Here is a 16,084-nt window from a genome sequence, read left to right as displayed (position 1 = left end):
ACCCAGTATCTGCATTCTCTCAAACTGTCTTGGAAGGATTTCCAGGCCAAACCTATTCCTAGTCTAACTCCAGTGGCAAGGCCTAGCAAGGGACTAGTTTCACAGAGGCTTTGTTTGGCCTTTGACAGGGTCAGAGATTGAAAATAATATAGTGTCCCTAGCCTAACTAAGTAGTGTCATTCCTTCATATTCCTTTCCGTTAAAGCCAGGGTCATGATGGGAAATGAAACACAAGCAGAATGAACTGGCTTCAGCGTGCTCTAAAAGATTAAGAATATAAGAGAAGCTAATGTTGGATCAGTTCAGTGGCCCATCCAGTCCAACACTCTGTGTCACACAGTGGCCCAAACCCAGGTGCTATCAGGAGGTCCACCAGCAGGGCCAGAACTCAACAAGCCCTCCCACTGTTGCCCCGCCAACACCAAGAATACAGAGCATCACTGCCCGAGACATAATGTTCCATCTATTAAAGGTAAAGGTTCCCTTGCTCGAAAGCCAGTCGAATCCGACTCTAGGGTTGCGGTGCTCATCTCCGTTTCAAAGCCGAAGAGCCAGCGCTGTCCGAAGACGTTTCCGTGGTCATGTGGCCGGCATGAGTAAACACCAAGGCGCACAGAACGCTGTTACCTTCCCACCGAAGTGGTACCTATTTACCTACTTGCAGTTTCTTGCTTTCAAACTGCTAGGTTGGCAGGAGCTGGAACTAGAGACGGGAGCTCACTCCATCATGCGGCACCTGGGTTGCTGAACCACTGACCTTCCACAGCCTGCAGTTCAGCGTCTTAACCACTTGAGCCACCGCAGCTCCTTTCCATCTATACCTTGTGGCTAATAGCTATTAATGAACCTGTGCTCCATATGTTTCTCCAGTCCTCTCTTGAAGCTGTCTGTGCTTGTAGCCGCCACCACTTCCTGTGGCAGTGAATTCCATGTATTAATTACTCATTGGGTGAAGAAGTACTTGTACTAATTACTCTTTGAGTGAAGAAGTACTTCCTTTTATCACTTCTAAGCCTAGTGCTCATTGATTTCATTGAGTGCCCGTGAGTTCTTGTAATGTGTGTGTGAGAGAAAAGTACTTCTGTCTCTACCTCTATCCCATGCATAATTTTGTAAATCTCTGCCATGTCACCCCCTAAACTCTTTTAACGTTTCTTCATAGAGAAGGTATTCTCTATCCTTCAATCATTTTAATTGCCCTTTTCTCCACCTTTCCCAATGCTATAATTTTTTTTTTTGAGGTACAGTGACCAGAACTGTACACACTATTCCAAATGAAGCTGCACCATAGATTTATACAGGAGCATTATGATACTGGCTGATTTGTTTTCAATCCCCTTTCTAATAATCCCCAGCATAGCATTTGCCTTTTTTATTGCAGTCGCACAGTGAGCTGTCATCTTCAGTTAGTTATCTACCATGACTCCAAGATTTCGCTCCTGGTCAGTTATTGCCAGTTTGGACCACATCGATTTACAGACAGGATTTTTGGCTCCAATGTGTCTTACTTTGCACTTGACCACGTTGAACCTCAATTGCAACATTGGCGCCCCCACACCCAGCCTCGACAGATCCCTCTGGAGCATCTCACAGTCCTCCCTGGTTCTCAGCGCCCTGAACAACTTAGTGTCATCTGCAAACTTAGCCACTTCACTGCTTACTCCCAGCTCCATTAATGAACAAGTTAAAAAGCACCGGATTTCTACCGAGCCCTGCGACATCCCACTGCTTACCACCTTTCACTGTGAAAACTGCCCATTTATACTCACTCTCCGTCTCCTGTTAATTAACCAGTTTTTAATCCACAAGAGGACTTGTCCTCTTATCCTATGACTGTTGAGTTTACGTAGGAATCTTTGATGAGGATCTTTATCAAAAGCTTTCTGGAGGTCTACGTAAACAACATCTACTGGGTCACCCTTGTCCACATGTTTGTTCACCCCCTCGGAGAACTCTAAAAGGTTAGTGAGACAAGATCTTCCCTTACAGAATCCATGCTGGTTCTTCCTCAATAAGCTTTTGTTCATCAATGTGCCTACTCATTCTATCTTTAATAACTACCACCAACTTACCTGGTATCAACATTAGGTTGACCGGTCTATAATTTCCTGAATCTCTTCTGGGATATTTTCTAAAGATAGTGGTTACTTTAGCTATCTTCGCATCTTTGGGAATGGAGGCAGATTTTAGTGATTGGTTGCATACTTTTGTCAGGAGATCCACGAGTTCATATTAGAGTTATTTCAGAACTCTTGGATGTATGCCATCTGGGCCTGGCACTTTGTTAGTTTTTAATTTGTCCATCAGTCATAGGCCCTCCTCTCTCATCACCTCAATCCAGCTCAGGTTTTTCGACACCCCTCCTGAAATCCATGGTTCTGTAGTGGGCAAGCACCTCCCATCTCCCACAGTGAAGACCGAGCAAAAATCGCATTCATCTTCTCTGCCATTTCCTTATCATCCTTTAGTAATCCTTTCACCCCTTGGTCATCTAAGGGCTTCACTGCATCCCTGGCTGGTTTTCTGCTTTTAATGTATTTGGAGAAATTCTTATTATTGGTCTTTATGTTTTTTGTAATATGCTCCTCATAGTCCCTTTTTGCCTGTCTGATCACCAAGTTGCATTTTATTTGCCAAAGCCTGTGCTCGCTTTCATTTACCTCACTCAGACTAGCCTTCCATCACTTTAAGGAATCTTTCTTACCTTTTACTGCTTCCATTACTTTGTTCATTAACCATGCAGGCCTTTTTTAATACCTATTTGTACTTTTCCTAACCTACAGTATACATTGTATCTGAGCTTCCAGTATTGCAGTTTTAAATAGTCTCTGAGCTTCCCAAAGGGTTTTGACCCTCCTTACCTTTCCTTTTAGTTTCTTCTTCACAAACCCTCTCATTTGAGAGAAGTTACTCCTTCAAAAGTTAAATGTGGTTGTGTTGGTCTTTTGGGGCAACTCCCTGTTTACATAAATGCTAAACTTAATAGCATTATGGTCACTGTTCCCAATCCAGTTGGTGCTATCATGTTTACATCTCTCACCAGGTCTTGAGCATTACATAGGACCAAGTCCAGGTTCGCCTCCCCCCGGTAGGTTCTGTGACCATCTGCTCCATGGCATAGTCACTGAGAGTATCGAGAAACCCAATCTATTTCTCCTGACTTTAACACATATTGATGCAGTCAGTGTATGGGTAGTTAAAATCACCTATTGTGACACAGGTATTTTGTCTCTCTGCGTTCCATAAATTGTCTACTGTGTTTCAGAAATTCACTGTTTCTGCTTGTCTGTTACAGGATGGTAAAGTGATTGTTTGGGATGCCTTCACTACCAATAAGGTGAGCAGTGTCTTCTGCTGCTACGGATTTTGTATTCCGTATAATGTTGCCAACTCCAAGTTGGGAAATTCCTGAAGATTTAGGGGCAGAACCTGGGGAGAGAGTCCAGCCGGGATGAGATACCATAAGAGTCCACCCTCCAAAGCTGCCATTTCCTCCAGGGAAGCTGATCTGTGTAGTCTGGAGACCAGTTGTAATTCCGGGAGAACTCTAGGCTCCCTAGTCCTTGGGTTCCCAACTCTGGATTGGGAAATACCTGGAGATTTTGGGGGTGGAGCCTGGAGATGGTGGAGTTTGAGGAGGAAAGGGACCTCGACAGGGTATATTGCCATAGTATCCACACTCTAAACCGGCATTTTCTCCAGGGGAAATGATTTCTGTCATCTGGAGATAGGTTGTAATTCTGCGAGATCTCCAGGCCCCACCTGGAGGTTGGCCACTGTAATCCCACTCTTCAGCCAGAAATTTTCTCTGTCTCTTCCTCTTTATATAACAAAACCACACATACCTCACTCCTTACAATAGGATGCAGTACTGTAGTACCATTTAGTAGTACAGCGTGGACTGAAAATCAGCAAGTAAGATGCAAGGAATATCTTGTCTTTCAGGAACACGCCGTGACGATGCCTTGTACCTGGGTAATGGCCTGTGCCTACGCCCCGTCGGGATGTGCCATCGCTTGCGGGTAAGCGAAAGCCTCTGAATTAAGAAGAGGACCTTCATGACCATTATGACAGGGGCAGTAACCATAGCTCCACAAAGTGATTTTAATTTGTACTTGTGTATCTTATATACTCCTGCCAACCTAGCAATTAGAAAGCAAGAAATTGCAAGTAGATAAATAGGTACCACTTCGGTGGGAAGGTAACAGCGTTCTGTGCGCCTTGGCGTTTAGTCATGCCGGCCACATGACCACGGAAACGTCTTCGGACAGCGCTGGCCCTTCGGCTTGGAAACAGAGATGAGCACCACAACCCTAGAGTCAGATTTGACTGGCTTTCGAGCAAGGGAAACCTTTGCCTTTACCTTTATCTTATATACAGGTTTAGAGGCTGCTTCCCTGCCAAATAGGACCTTCAAGCAGCTTACAAAAAACACACTGGGCTAGTAATTTTTTAAAAAATTCATGAAACATCATTAAAAAGAATCCAAGATGGGTAGCCTTGTTAGTCTGTCTGTAGCAGTAGAAAAGAGCAAGAGTCCAGGGGCACCTTAAAGACTAACAAAATTTGTGGCAGGGTAGGCGCTTTCATGAGTCACTGCTTCAGATAGGGATTGTAGTGGATTTATTTGTTCTCAATCCCTTTGGTATAATGTTAAGTTTCTGCATTTGGTGAGAGAGATGTTGTCTATTTGTACCTGTGCAAGTTTCTTCACAAGGTTGATGGATTTCCATTCTGTACGGCTAAATAGGATGCCTTCCATGGAGATAGATCAAGATGGGTAGCCTTGTTAGTCTGTAGCAGTAGAAAAGAGCAAGAATCCAGGAGCAATTTAAAAGACTGAAAAAAATTGTGGCAGGGTAGGAACATTCGTGAGTCAATTGTTTATTTCGATACAAAATTAGCTCTGAAGAATCAGCAATAATAATAATAATAATAATAATAATAATAATAATAATAAATAGAAATACAATAAAGGGATAAAAAAGAAAGGGCCACATGCAGTGCAATGGGGACTTAACATTGAGCACAAATTGTGGAGTGGGAAAGAGGTACTTTCCTCCAACTGCGAGGCTATTTCTCGGCTTCAGTCAGGCGTTTGCTTATCCCACACACCTGAAAGCAAAATTTCACAACTTTATTAGTTGTCTCTTGGGGAAAGTCTGCAAGAAGGAGGGAGACATGTAGTTGTCCAGATCTTCCTGTTAAAGTTGACAGAACTGGAGCTATATATTGAGATCGGATATTGTTGTAAAATGGACAGTGTAGCAGAACGTGTTCGATAGACTCTACTTTCCCTGCATGGCCTGGGCAGAGCCGTTGAGAGAGTGGGATGTGATGGTAATCTGCCTTCCAGGAGGGTAGAACATTAAAGCATGGAAGGGTAAAGATTCTCCAGTATTTGGAGATAGTGAGGGATCTGAGATAATCTGCTGGTCAAAAGCATTTAGTATATTGGAGAATAATCGGATGTTTCTGTGCTCTGTCCGATTGTAGAACTTGAACCCAGAGACGCTGTTTAGCTGTTTCTTTTGCTCAAGGCCCAATAAGACTTGGGGGGAAAGGCTAATCTCCTAGAGTTTCCCCTCTATTGCTCTTTGCCAGGCTGACCAGTGGCTATCATCAAGGATCAGGGAGCTAGGCTCACTGAACTGAAGACAAGTTGAATGTATGCGGCTACGAAGAGCCACATACGGGTCTCCAAGGAGATCATCCCAGTTTCTAATCTAAGGAGGGTGTTCGGGATGCATCCGGGGACTCCCAAGGATCGATCACAAGAACTCGGATTGTACCGCTTTCAAGTTCTTGTGATCGATCCACTACAGTCTTTGTCTGAAGAAGTGAGTGGTGACTCATGAAATTTTGTTAGTCTTTAAGGTGTTCCTGGACACTTGCTCTTAAAATAATCCAGTTTAGGAATTACAAAAACAGCCGGAGTTCAACAGTAGCATTTAGAAAGACAAACAAGCAAGGTCAGGTCTGGGCAGACCAGATAAGCTATCGGAACAAAATTCGAGTCCTTTAAGACCAACAAAGTTTTATTCACGGTATAAGCTTTTGTGTGCATGCACACTTCTTCAGATACATTGAAATGGAAGTTGCCAGTCCATACATAGAGGTAGAGGGTGAGAAACCTGTAGGAGAACTCTTCAGCCTTCCAGGACATTCAGTGGGTGACCTCAGAGTAGCTGTTTTATTGCAAAAGAACTTCAGGAACAGACTGTTAAACACCTGTTAATGATTTCCATTATGTTGTATGCTAATTTGCTGCTCACCCTCGCAAAGGTTCCGCTGGACACGAATTTTGTTCTGCTGCTTCGGACAAACACAGCTGCCCACCCAAATCAGATAATTCATTGACATCCTAAAGATCTTGATGCTATAGACATGATGGAATTTCCTGAGAAAGGAGTTCCATCATACAGGAATCTTGGGAAAAAACTCTGATTGAAGTCCCTCTCCCCCGGTCCTGCCTCCCCTGTCCCTACACAAAATTTTATAAAGGCGAAATGGTGGGTTTTGAAGTTGACCACCATGCAGTGCAGCTCATGCTTCAGTCCTCTTTCCCCCCCCCCTGACTGTTTTTTAACTCTAGTGGGCTGGACAATAAGTGTTCTGTCTATCCGCTGACGTTTGAAAAAAACGAGAACATGGCCGCAAAGAAGAAGTCAGTCGCCATGCACACAAACTACCTGTCGGCTTGCAGCTTCACAAACTCGGACATGCAGGCAAGTATTTCCCATGAGTTCTATGAAGCTGCCTTCTGTGGCTCAGTGGAAGAGCCTCTGCTTGGCATGCAGAAAGGTCCCAGATTCAATCCCCAGCATCTCCTGTTAAAAGGACCGGGTCATCTGAAAGACCTCAGCTGGAGAGCCACTGCCAGTTGAGTAGTTGATGGACCGATGGTCTGATTCAGTATAAGGCAGCTTCATGCATGTGTTCGTGTGTGTGTTCTCAGCTGTGTTTGGAATGACCAGCATAGGGGAAGAAGTGGACTGTATAGTCTAGAGTGCAAGGGGAAGTCTAGAGTACAAAGACTCCCTGTGTTAATTTATATTGACCCCCAGCCCTAGAGCTGGAAGGCCAGGAGGGGAGGCCAGAAGAAATTCCCCAGCACTAACAGTGGTCATTCCAGGTTTTGAACAAAAAGGACTTTCTCAGCACTTGCTATTTGAGAACTTTCACCTGGAGTGGACAGGGGTTGAGTCCAGGGATCTTCTGCATTGCTCAGTGCCACAGCATCCCTGGTTATTGGGGTCATGGCTCAGTGGTAGAGGCTTCTGCTTGTCATGTGGAAGGTCCCAGGTTCAATCCATGCACAGGTGCTAGGATACAAGCCAGTACCCCAGCCAGCCAGAGGAAGGGTGTACATTGAGAGGGGAAGGACTGTGGCTCAGTGGTAGAGCATCTTCTTGGCATGCAGAGGGTCCCAGGTTCAGTCCCCTGCATCTCCAGTTGAGAGGACCAGCGGTAGCTAACATGGAAGACCTCAGCCTGAGGTGTCGCCGTCAACACCCTCGCTGCCGCATTCTGCACTAGCTGCAACTTCCGGAGCAGAGTCAAGGGCAGCCCCACGTAGAGAGAGTTACAATAATCCAATCTGGAAGTGACCATTGCATGGGTCACTGTAGCTAAGTCTCGGGGAGCAAGGTACGGGGCTGTCTACATAAGAACATTAGAGATGTCAATGTTGGATCAGGCCAAAGGCCCATCCAGTCCAACACTCTGTATCACACAGTGGCCAGAAATACCAGTGCCAGTCCACCAGTGGGGCCAGGACTGTTGACCCCCCCCCCAAGCACCAAGAAGACAGAGCATCACTTGCCCCAGAGCCCCTATCTATACTTGTGGCTAATAGCCACTGATGGACCTCTGCTCCATATGCTTATCTAATTCCCTTTTGAAGCCGTCTATGCTTGTAGCCGCCACCACTTCCTGTGGCAGTGAATTCCATGTGTTAATCACTCTTTGGGTGAAGAAGTACTTCCTTTTCTCCATTCTAACCCGACCGCTCAGCAATTTCATGGAGTGCCCATGAATTCTTGTATTGTGAGAAAGGGAGAAAAGTACCTCTTTCTCTACCTGCTCTATCCCATGCATAATCTTATAAACCTCAATCATGTCACCCCTCAGTCGTCGTTTCTCCAAGCTAAAGAGCCCTAAGCGCTTTAACCTTTCCTCATAGGGAAAGTGTTCCAAACCTTTTATCATTCGAGTTGATACCCTTCCTAATAATCCCCAGCATAGCATTGGCCTTCTTTATTGCAGTCACACACTGTCTCGACATTTTCAGTGAGTTATCCACTACAACTCCAAGATCTCTCTCTTGCTCAGTCTCTGCCAGTTCAGACCCCATCAATGTGTATTTATATTTAGGATTTTTGGCTCCAATGTGCATCACCTTGCACTTGGCCACATTGAACCCCATTTGCCATGTTGACGCCCACTTGCCCATCTTTGACAGATCCCTTTGGAGTGCCTCACAATCCTCACTGGTTTTCACCACCCTGAACAACTTTGTATCATCCGCAAATTTAGCCACTTCACTGCTTACTCCCAACTCCAAATCATTAATGAACAAGTTAAAAAGCAGTGGACCAAGTACTGATCCCTGTGGTACCCCACTGCTTACCCCCCTCCACTGGGAGAACTGCCCATTTATACTCACTCTCTGTTTTCTATTAATTAGCCAGTTTTTGATCCATAAAAGGACTTGTCCTTTTATCCCATGATTTTTGAGCTTACTTATGAGCCTTTGATGAGGAACTTTATCAAAAGCTTTCTGGAAGTCAAGGTAAATAATATCTATTGGATCCCCCTTGTCCACATGTTTGTTCACCCCCTCAAAGAACACTAATAGGTTAGTGAGACAAGATCTTCCCTTACAGAACCCATGTTGAGTCTGCCTCAATAGGTTTTGTTCATCTATGTGCCTACTAATTCTTTCCTTAATAATGGTTTCCACCAATTTACCCGGTATCGACGTCAGACTGACTGGCCTGTAATTTCCCGGATCTCCTCTGGAACCCTTTTTAAAGATGGGAGTGACATTAGCTACCTTCCAGTCCTCAGGAATAGAGGCTGATTTTAAGGAGAGATTACATATTTTTGTCAGGAGATCCAGAAGTTCACAATTGAGTTCTTTCAGAACTCTCGGATTTATCAGTTTTTAAGTTGTCTATCAGTTTTAGGACCTCCTCTCTCGTCACCTCAGTCTGACCTGCCTCAGATAGAAAAAGGCAGGCCTGGCAGTGGCGGTGACCTGGGCCTCCATGGAAAGGGTTGCATCCAGGAACACCCCCAGACACTTCACACTTGACGTAGGCACCAATGGAGCCCCATCAAGGTTGGGAGCCTGATCCCCTGGCCCAATCTCCCGCGGCTCAGGTACAGGACCTCCGTCTTGGATGGATTTAAATTTAGTCGGCTGTGTCATAACCATCCAGCCACGGCCTGTTACGCCTCAACAAGATGTCCTGGGGGCCATGTCCGGATCAGACCATCTCGACAGCTTGAGAGTGTGCTTGAGCAATCAGACGGAAAAGTCTGTCTGTGGCCTGTCGGAACCCGTTCACTACCAGACTTTCCCTGGTGTCTTTTAACTCTGCTTCTGTGGCAAAGCAGCACGGGACGCTTCCCAGAAGTTGCTGTCTGATTGCTCCCTTTAGATCCGCCAGGCATTCGCACCTGTGTCGGATCTAAAGGCACATGTAATTGCAGCCTTAGACTAGCTTTTGTCTCTCTCTCTCTCTTTTTTTAACACACCATTAGGAATTTGTTTCCGTTCCAGTGTGGTATAGTGGTTAGAATGTCAGATGCGAAATCTTGTCCAGATCTCTAACTGGCCATAGATGTTTGCTGGACAACCTACTTGGGCCAGTCGCACGCTGTCAGCCTCACTGACCTGGCAGAGTTGTCAGGATGAAATGGGGAAGGGCCCTGAGCAGCTTGAAGGAATGTCAGGGGGTATACACAAACATACATGCAGACTTCTGTGTTTAAGATCAATGATTCTGCAACCCCTACAGAGGTTGAACTGCAGTCATTCTGTTTTTCATTTCCACTATTCCACTGTTGAAACAATCCATTGTTTTTCTTGTTTACTGTTTATCCTGTTTACCCTGAACTCCCTCTTCTCAATGGTCATAAGAACATCAGAAGAGCCCTGCTGGATCAGACCAGTGAGGGTCCATCTAGTCCAGCATCCTGTCTCACACAGTGGCCAACCGGTTCCTCTGGAGGGCCAAGAACAGGGCATAGAGGCCAAGGCCTTCCCCTGATGTTCCCTCCTGGCACTGGGATTCAGAGGTTGAATACTTCTGAATGTGGAGGTTTCCTTTAGTCACAATGGGTAGTAGCCACTGATAAGACACATCCTCCATGAATCTGTCTAATCCCCTTTTGAAGCTGTTTATTCCTGTGGCCACCACTATATCCTATGGCAGTGAATCCCACATTTTAATCACTCTCCATTTAGTTAGGCACATAGTGGCCATTGTCCTTTGTCCTTATCATCTTACAGCTTGCAGTGAAATCAGAATAATCCTAAACAATGTTGCTGTCCAATGGGGGGAGAATATAAGTGACTGTACCAGGCCATGCGTGACTAAACATTGGCAGAGGTGCAAACTGAGCTCCAGTTCTCAGCTTGCCAGCATCCTGTTCACAAAAAAAGGCAGCAATTTCATGCATTTTGCTCCTTTTTATAACAAAAATCTGTATCTAATTGTGGAATTTTTTGCATAACAAAACTGTTATGCGTAAATTTGGAAATATTTTTAGGGGGGGGTTGTAGGAAAACTGAGAACAAGTTTTGTGTCTATCACTTCACTGGATATTTAAGTTCCTCCTAAAAGAACGCCAGCTGTGGATGATTCTATTTCGGGACCTGAGAAGCTCCACGTAATCCGTTGTTTCCCATTTTGTGGTTTCCAGTAATAAACCTGAGATGATGATTCACGTCTATTGCTATGGAAACGGGAGTCAGAGATCTACCTGCAGCACTTGAGTGAACTAAATTGTGGTCTAAAAAGGGAAGAATCTGGCAGTGTTTCAGCAGACAGGGTGCCTGAATGCAAGGAATATGTAGAAAGAGAATCCTGCTTATACCCGTGTGAAAGTTTGTGGTAGTATTGAACCCTTGGGGAAAGACACAAATGATTGGAGAACCCAGCAAAAAAAGACATTCCGCTATGTTTAAATATATTTAACCATTTAAATACGTTTAACAATAAGCACCAAGTATTCATTGCCTGAAAAACTGGACAGTGGATAGCAAGTGGATACACACATAGCAAGTGGATACACACATGAAACGGCCTTAAACTGAATCACTTATACTGAATTCACTGCCACAGGAAGTGGTGGCGGCTACAAGCATGGACGGCTTCAAAAGGGAATTAGATAAGCATATGGAGCAGAGGTCCATCAGTGGCTGTTAGCCACAAGGTATAGATAGGGGCTTTGGGGCAAGTGATGCTCTGTCTTCTTGGTGCTTGGGGGGAGGGGTCAACAGTGGGAGGGCTTCTAATGTCCTGGCCCCACTGGTGGACCTCCTGATGCCACTGGTATTTCTGGCCACTGTGTGACACAGAGTGTTGGACTGGATGGGCCTTTGGCCTGATCCAACATTGGCATCTCTTATGTTCTTATGTTTATGTTCTTAATCAGACCCTGGGTTCATTAAGGTCAGTATTGTCTACACAGACTGGCAGTGGCTCCCCAGGGTCTCAAGCAGGTCTTTCACATCACCTCCTGTCTGGTTCTTTGTAACCAGAGATTCCAGGATTGAACCAGGGACCTTCTGCATGTCAAGCAGATGCTCTGCCACAGCCCTTCCTTTTTTTCCTGCACGTGTCCTTAGCAGCTTACTCTAAATTAAACAAAAAATCTGGAATTCAGGGTAGGGCCCTACATTGGTCTTGAGGCAGCTAGGCACATGAACATACAAGGCTATCATATTCTGAATTTGACCATTGGTCCACCAAGGTCAGTCTTGTCTAGTCAAACTGGCAGTGGCTCTGAGACCTCTTGTCTTTTTACATCACCTCCTGCCTGTTGCGTTTAACTGAAGATGCCGGGGATTGAACCTGGGACCTTCTGCGTGCCAAGCAGATGCTCTGCCATTGAGCCAGATCAAGATATTTCACATCACCTACAACCTGATTCTTTTAACTGGAGATGCCAGGGATTGAACTTGGGACCTTCTGCATGCCAAGCAGATGTTCTACCACTGAGATACAGTGGTTACCACTGACCCTTCCCCTCCCAGCATACACACTTCCTCTGGTTGAAGCTTTGGCTGGTATCCTAGCACCTGTGCATGGAGCACAGATTCTTCAACATCACCTCCTGACCATCCGAAAGAGAAATCCTGGGGTTGCAGCACCATCACAGAAGGATAGCCACATGAGTCGGGGGATACAACAAGAAGAGGGAAGGCGGTGAAACGGCTCCTTCTGTCTCTTCTCTCAGGGGAGCTATGCTAACAGACAATTAAGAAGGGGAAGGTTTCATGACACATGTGGCTGTCCCCTGAAGGGGGTCCCGCAACCCCAAGTATGATCTTTCGGGGGGTGAGAAGAGGATGGAGGGGAGCACAGGAAGTCTGCACATGTGTTCCACTTTTGTATAATATTATCCAAATCTGAACTTTTATTTTTGAGATTCATGATGAGGCCATGCGTGCTTGTGGCTTATTTTGGGCGTCAGATGCACTGATGCCGCTTCCGAGGAGAGTTTGAGGACACTACAGTGAGACATGGCTGCAATCTTAAGAACATTTCCCTGGAGGGAAGTCTCATTGAATAAAATGGGACTTACCTCTGAGTAGGCATGCTCAGGATTGCCTCCTTTGACTTTGCTTGCCGGGCCAGTGACTCGCTAGACTTGGCATTTCTTCCGTGCGAAACCAATCGGACAAAACCGCCTTTTCTACGTCTCCCATTTTAACTGGTCTTGTTTGTCCGCGACGTGACTGCTTTTTAAATGTGTCCAGTACACTGACTGCATGAGCAGGGTGGGGGAAGAGTGATGCTACCCCCTGGCTTTTCATTTAAGCCCCACATCATCCTGATGTTCGGGGCAGTTGGTTTTCTGAGCCATTCTGACAGCCAAGAAATGACGCATATTCTTTCGCTGGCAAAACTGTTTAAAATGCAGCCACAAGGGGGCAATTAGTGATCCATCCTACATATGTTTTCTGAGCTTCTTACTGCGTATAGATTGGGGGGGGGGGCGACAAGGGAGATGTTCATAATACCTGCTGTCCTGGCTGGATGGTTTTTCTGGATTAAAAGGGGAGAGTTTTGCACTAAAAACGAACCCTCCTCTGACTGACTCGCATGTGTGCTGTAAAGTATTGTTTTGTTTTGTTTACTCTGATATCCAAAACAAAGCAATTTCTGCACCCTCTTAACTATTCCTTCTTATATGTCGAGTGAAAACTGGGAATTCTGAAACACAGAAATAATACATGACGTCTCTTTTGTTTTTCTGAGCTTGCCCCCCTGAAAATATTGCCAAAAGTTCAACACGTGAAGCTGCCTTGTACTGAATCAGACCCATTGGTTTTTAAAAAGACTTGATTCCACAGTAGCTGAGTCATAGTCCTCAGAATTCTGGTTTTTCTTTCTGCACTGAGAACTTCAGCCCCACCAGAGGAAAAAATTGCCCCACAATCCACAAAATCCTGGCTACAGGCCTATAATCCATGAAGGCTAGTATTGTCTACTCAAAATGGTAGCGGCTCTCCAGGGTCTCTCAGGCAGAGGTCTGCTTTCTGATCCTCTCACCTGGGTATTGAACCTGGGGCCCTCCGCATGCCAAACAGATGCTCTGCCACTGAGCCACGGCCCCTCCAGGGCACAGCCATGCGCATCCTTTCAACAACCTTCCTTTCCTTCTCTCTTCTCCAGATCTTGACTGCTAGCGGAGACGGCACTTGTGCTCTCTGGGATGTTGAAAGTGGGCAGCTGTTGCAAAGCTTCCATGGGCATGGGGCCGACGTCTTGTGTTTGGATCTTGCTCCCTCGGAAACAGGAAACACTTTTGTCTCAGGGGTAAGTACAGGGCTGGCGCCAGCTTCCCCCTAGGTGGGGCAGCTGCCAGGGCTTCTGCTGGGGCCTGCTACTGCCGGCTCCCCAACATGCCGTTTCCATGCCTGCTCACTTGTCACCCATGCATCCAGTTGCACATTGGGCGGTCAGTGCCATCAGGGGAAAGGGCTGCGGGCAGTGCAGATGGTCAGGAAGGATCCATAGTTAGGCTGTGAGACGTGTGAGTGAGTGGATGGGAAGGGCCCCCCCCCGGGAACTCTCTACCCAGGGCCCCCCAAAGATCTGGAGCTAGCCCTGGATGAGTAGGCTGGTGTTGATGGAAGGAAAACTGCATGGGGCCTGCGTGTTTTGTGGTGGGGGGCAGATGTTAACTCTGTTTCAATGAGGGGGGTGTCTCCAAGCAAAAGGGAATATTTGTAGGTATGGCTGCTGAGCAGGGCTACCCCAACAAATGCATGGGGACAACACAATAGGAGGGCTTTTGATCTCCTCCAACAACTTAATTGCTGGGGGTTGGTTTGTACAGGTCATCCCACCTGTTTTCCAACGCCAAGGTCTATGTTCAAGTGCAATTACAAAGGGTGGATTCAGATAAACAGCAGAGGTGATGATCTCAGATAGTAAAAATACCGCAGCATCATGGGATTTTTAAGGGGGAGGTTGTCCTGGACTCTTTTGGGGGAGGGGAGTCAGAAAAATGGTGTGAATTCATCTCATCATCTCCTGGGAATTTTTGTGACGTGGGATAGCGCCAGAAGCATTGAGCTGCGATTTCGCTACTTGCGGTTTTGCTGCTTCTTTGTGAAAGAGGATGAAAACATTCACAAAACGCTTGCCGTGCAAGAAAGAAAGAAAGAAAGATCAACCTATGGTGCCACTGCTTTCTCTGCTGTGTATCTGAGCTTCACACTACAGGCTAAGCATTCTTTCCTACACCCAAAGGAACTTCAGGCAGACTGCAGACAGAGGCTTGCATAACCTTTTCCCTTCCAGCTCAAAATCACATGTCCCTCCCCAGCTGCTTTTTAAAAAATCTTTGGGAGCAAAGGTACAGCTCCCATAGGGCTCTCAAGGCAAGAGACATTCAGAGGTGGTTTGCCATTGCCTGCATCTGCGAAGCAACCCTAGGATTCTTGGTGGTCCCCTATCCCAATACTAACCAGAATCGGCCCTGCTTCGCTGCCGAGATCTGATGAGACCGGGCTAGCCTGGGGCATCCAGATAAGGGCAAAAGACTGACATAGGTCGTTTGTCATCCCTGCCTCTGCGTTAGCAACCCTGAGCCTCCTTGGTGGTTTCCCATCCAAGAACTGGCCCTGCTTCGCTTCTGAGATCTGCCGAGATGAGGCTAGCCTGGGCCAGCTGTTGTTTTATCTTTGAGAGCAAAGGTACAGTTTCCTGGAGCGTCTCCATCCACCTCCCCTTTCTGGATGAAAAAGCCTCGTGGGGAGGGTGATTTTGAGCTGGGGGAAAATGAAAACCAGTGGCCAGTCAAGAGTTCAGCAGACTCTTCTTCCCGCTGCTCGTGTCCCGCTCAGTTGCCCACCTTCCCCGTGCCACTCTGGATTTAAAAATGAATGCAGGGGAAAGAATTGCAGGATGTTGCACCTGTTCTCTTTCTAGAATGCTGGGGTGTGGATTTGGGGAGAAGATGATTATGGAGTGGTCCGTGAGTAGGGTTGCCAGCCTCCAGGTTGCACCTGGAGACCTCCCGCTGTTACAGTTGTCCTCCAGACAAGCAAGGTCTGTTCCCCTGGAGAAAATGGCTGCTTTGTAGGGTGGACTTTGTGGCATTCTACCCTGCTGACATCTCTCTCCCCTCCCCAAATGCTGCCGCCCTCCCCAGGCTCCACCCCCAAAATCTCCAGGTATTTCCCAGCCCATGAAGTACAGAGATAATCCTAAAGTCGGGCTTTCCCCTCCATCGTGTGAGAAATGGACCTGGTGCTGATGACTCAAGTAGCAAGAGCCGTGGAAGTTTTGTGCCGCTTGTCTGATAGCCTGTTTCTAGAAACTGACACCCCACC

General features: G+C 46.4%; 1 protein-coding gene across 1 annotated transcript in view; it reads left to right on the top strand.

Moving 5' to 3' along the window:
- GNB5 (guanine nucleotide binding protein (G protein), beta 5) overlaps positions 1-16,084 on the top strand; it is a 50,191-nt gene that overhangs the window by 20,693 nt on the left and 13,414 nt on the right. The window contains exons 4-7 of the mRNA XM_015418660.1: positions 3,296-3,337; positions 3,946-4,022; positions 6,596-6,728; positions 13,917-14,060. Of these exons, the coding sequence (XP_015274146.1) occupies positions 3,296-3,337; positions 3,946-4,022; positions 6,596-6,728; positions 13,917-14,060 (396 nt within the window). The remainder of the gene's footprint in view (positions 1-3,295; positions 3,338-3,945; positions 4,023-6,595; positions 6,729-13,916; positions 14,061-16,084) is intronic.

This window comes from Gekko japonicus, unplaced genomic scaffold (genome assembly GCF_001447785.1).
Source record: "Gekko japonicus isolate JY-2015 unplaced genomic scaffold, Gekko_japonicus_V1.1 scaffold150, whole genome shotgun sequence".
In the NCBI taxonomy this organism is placed as follows: domain Eukaryota; kingdom Metazoa; phylum Chordata; class Lepidosauria; order Squamata; family Gekkonidae; genus Gekko; species Gekko japonicus.
The sequence above is the reverse complement of the archived record's forward strand: the minus strand, read 5'-3'. Positions and strand labels throughout refer to the sequence as shown.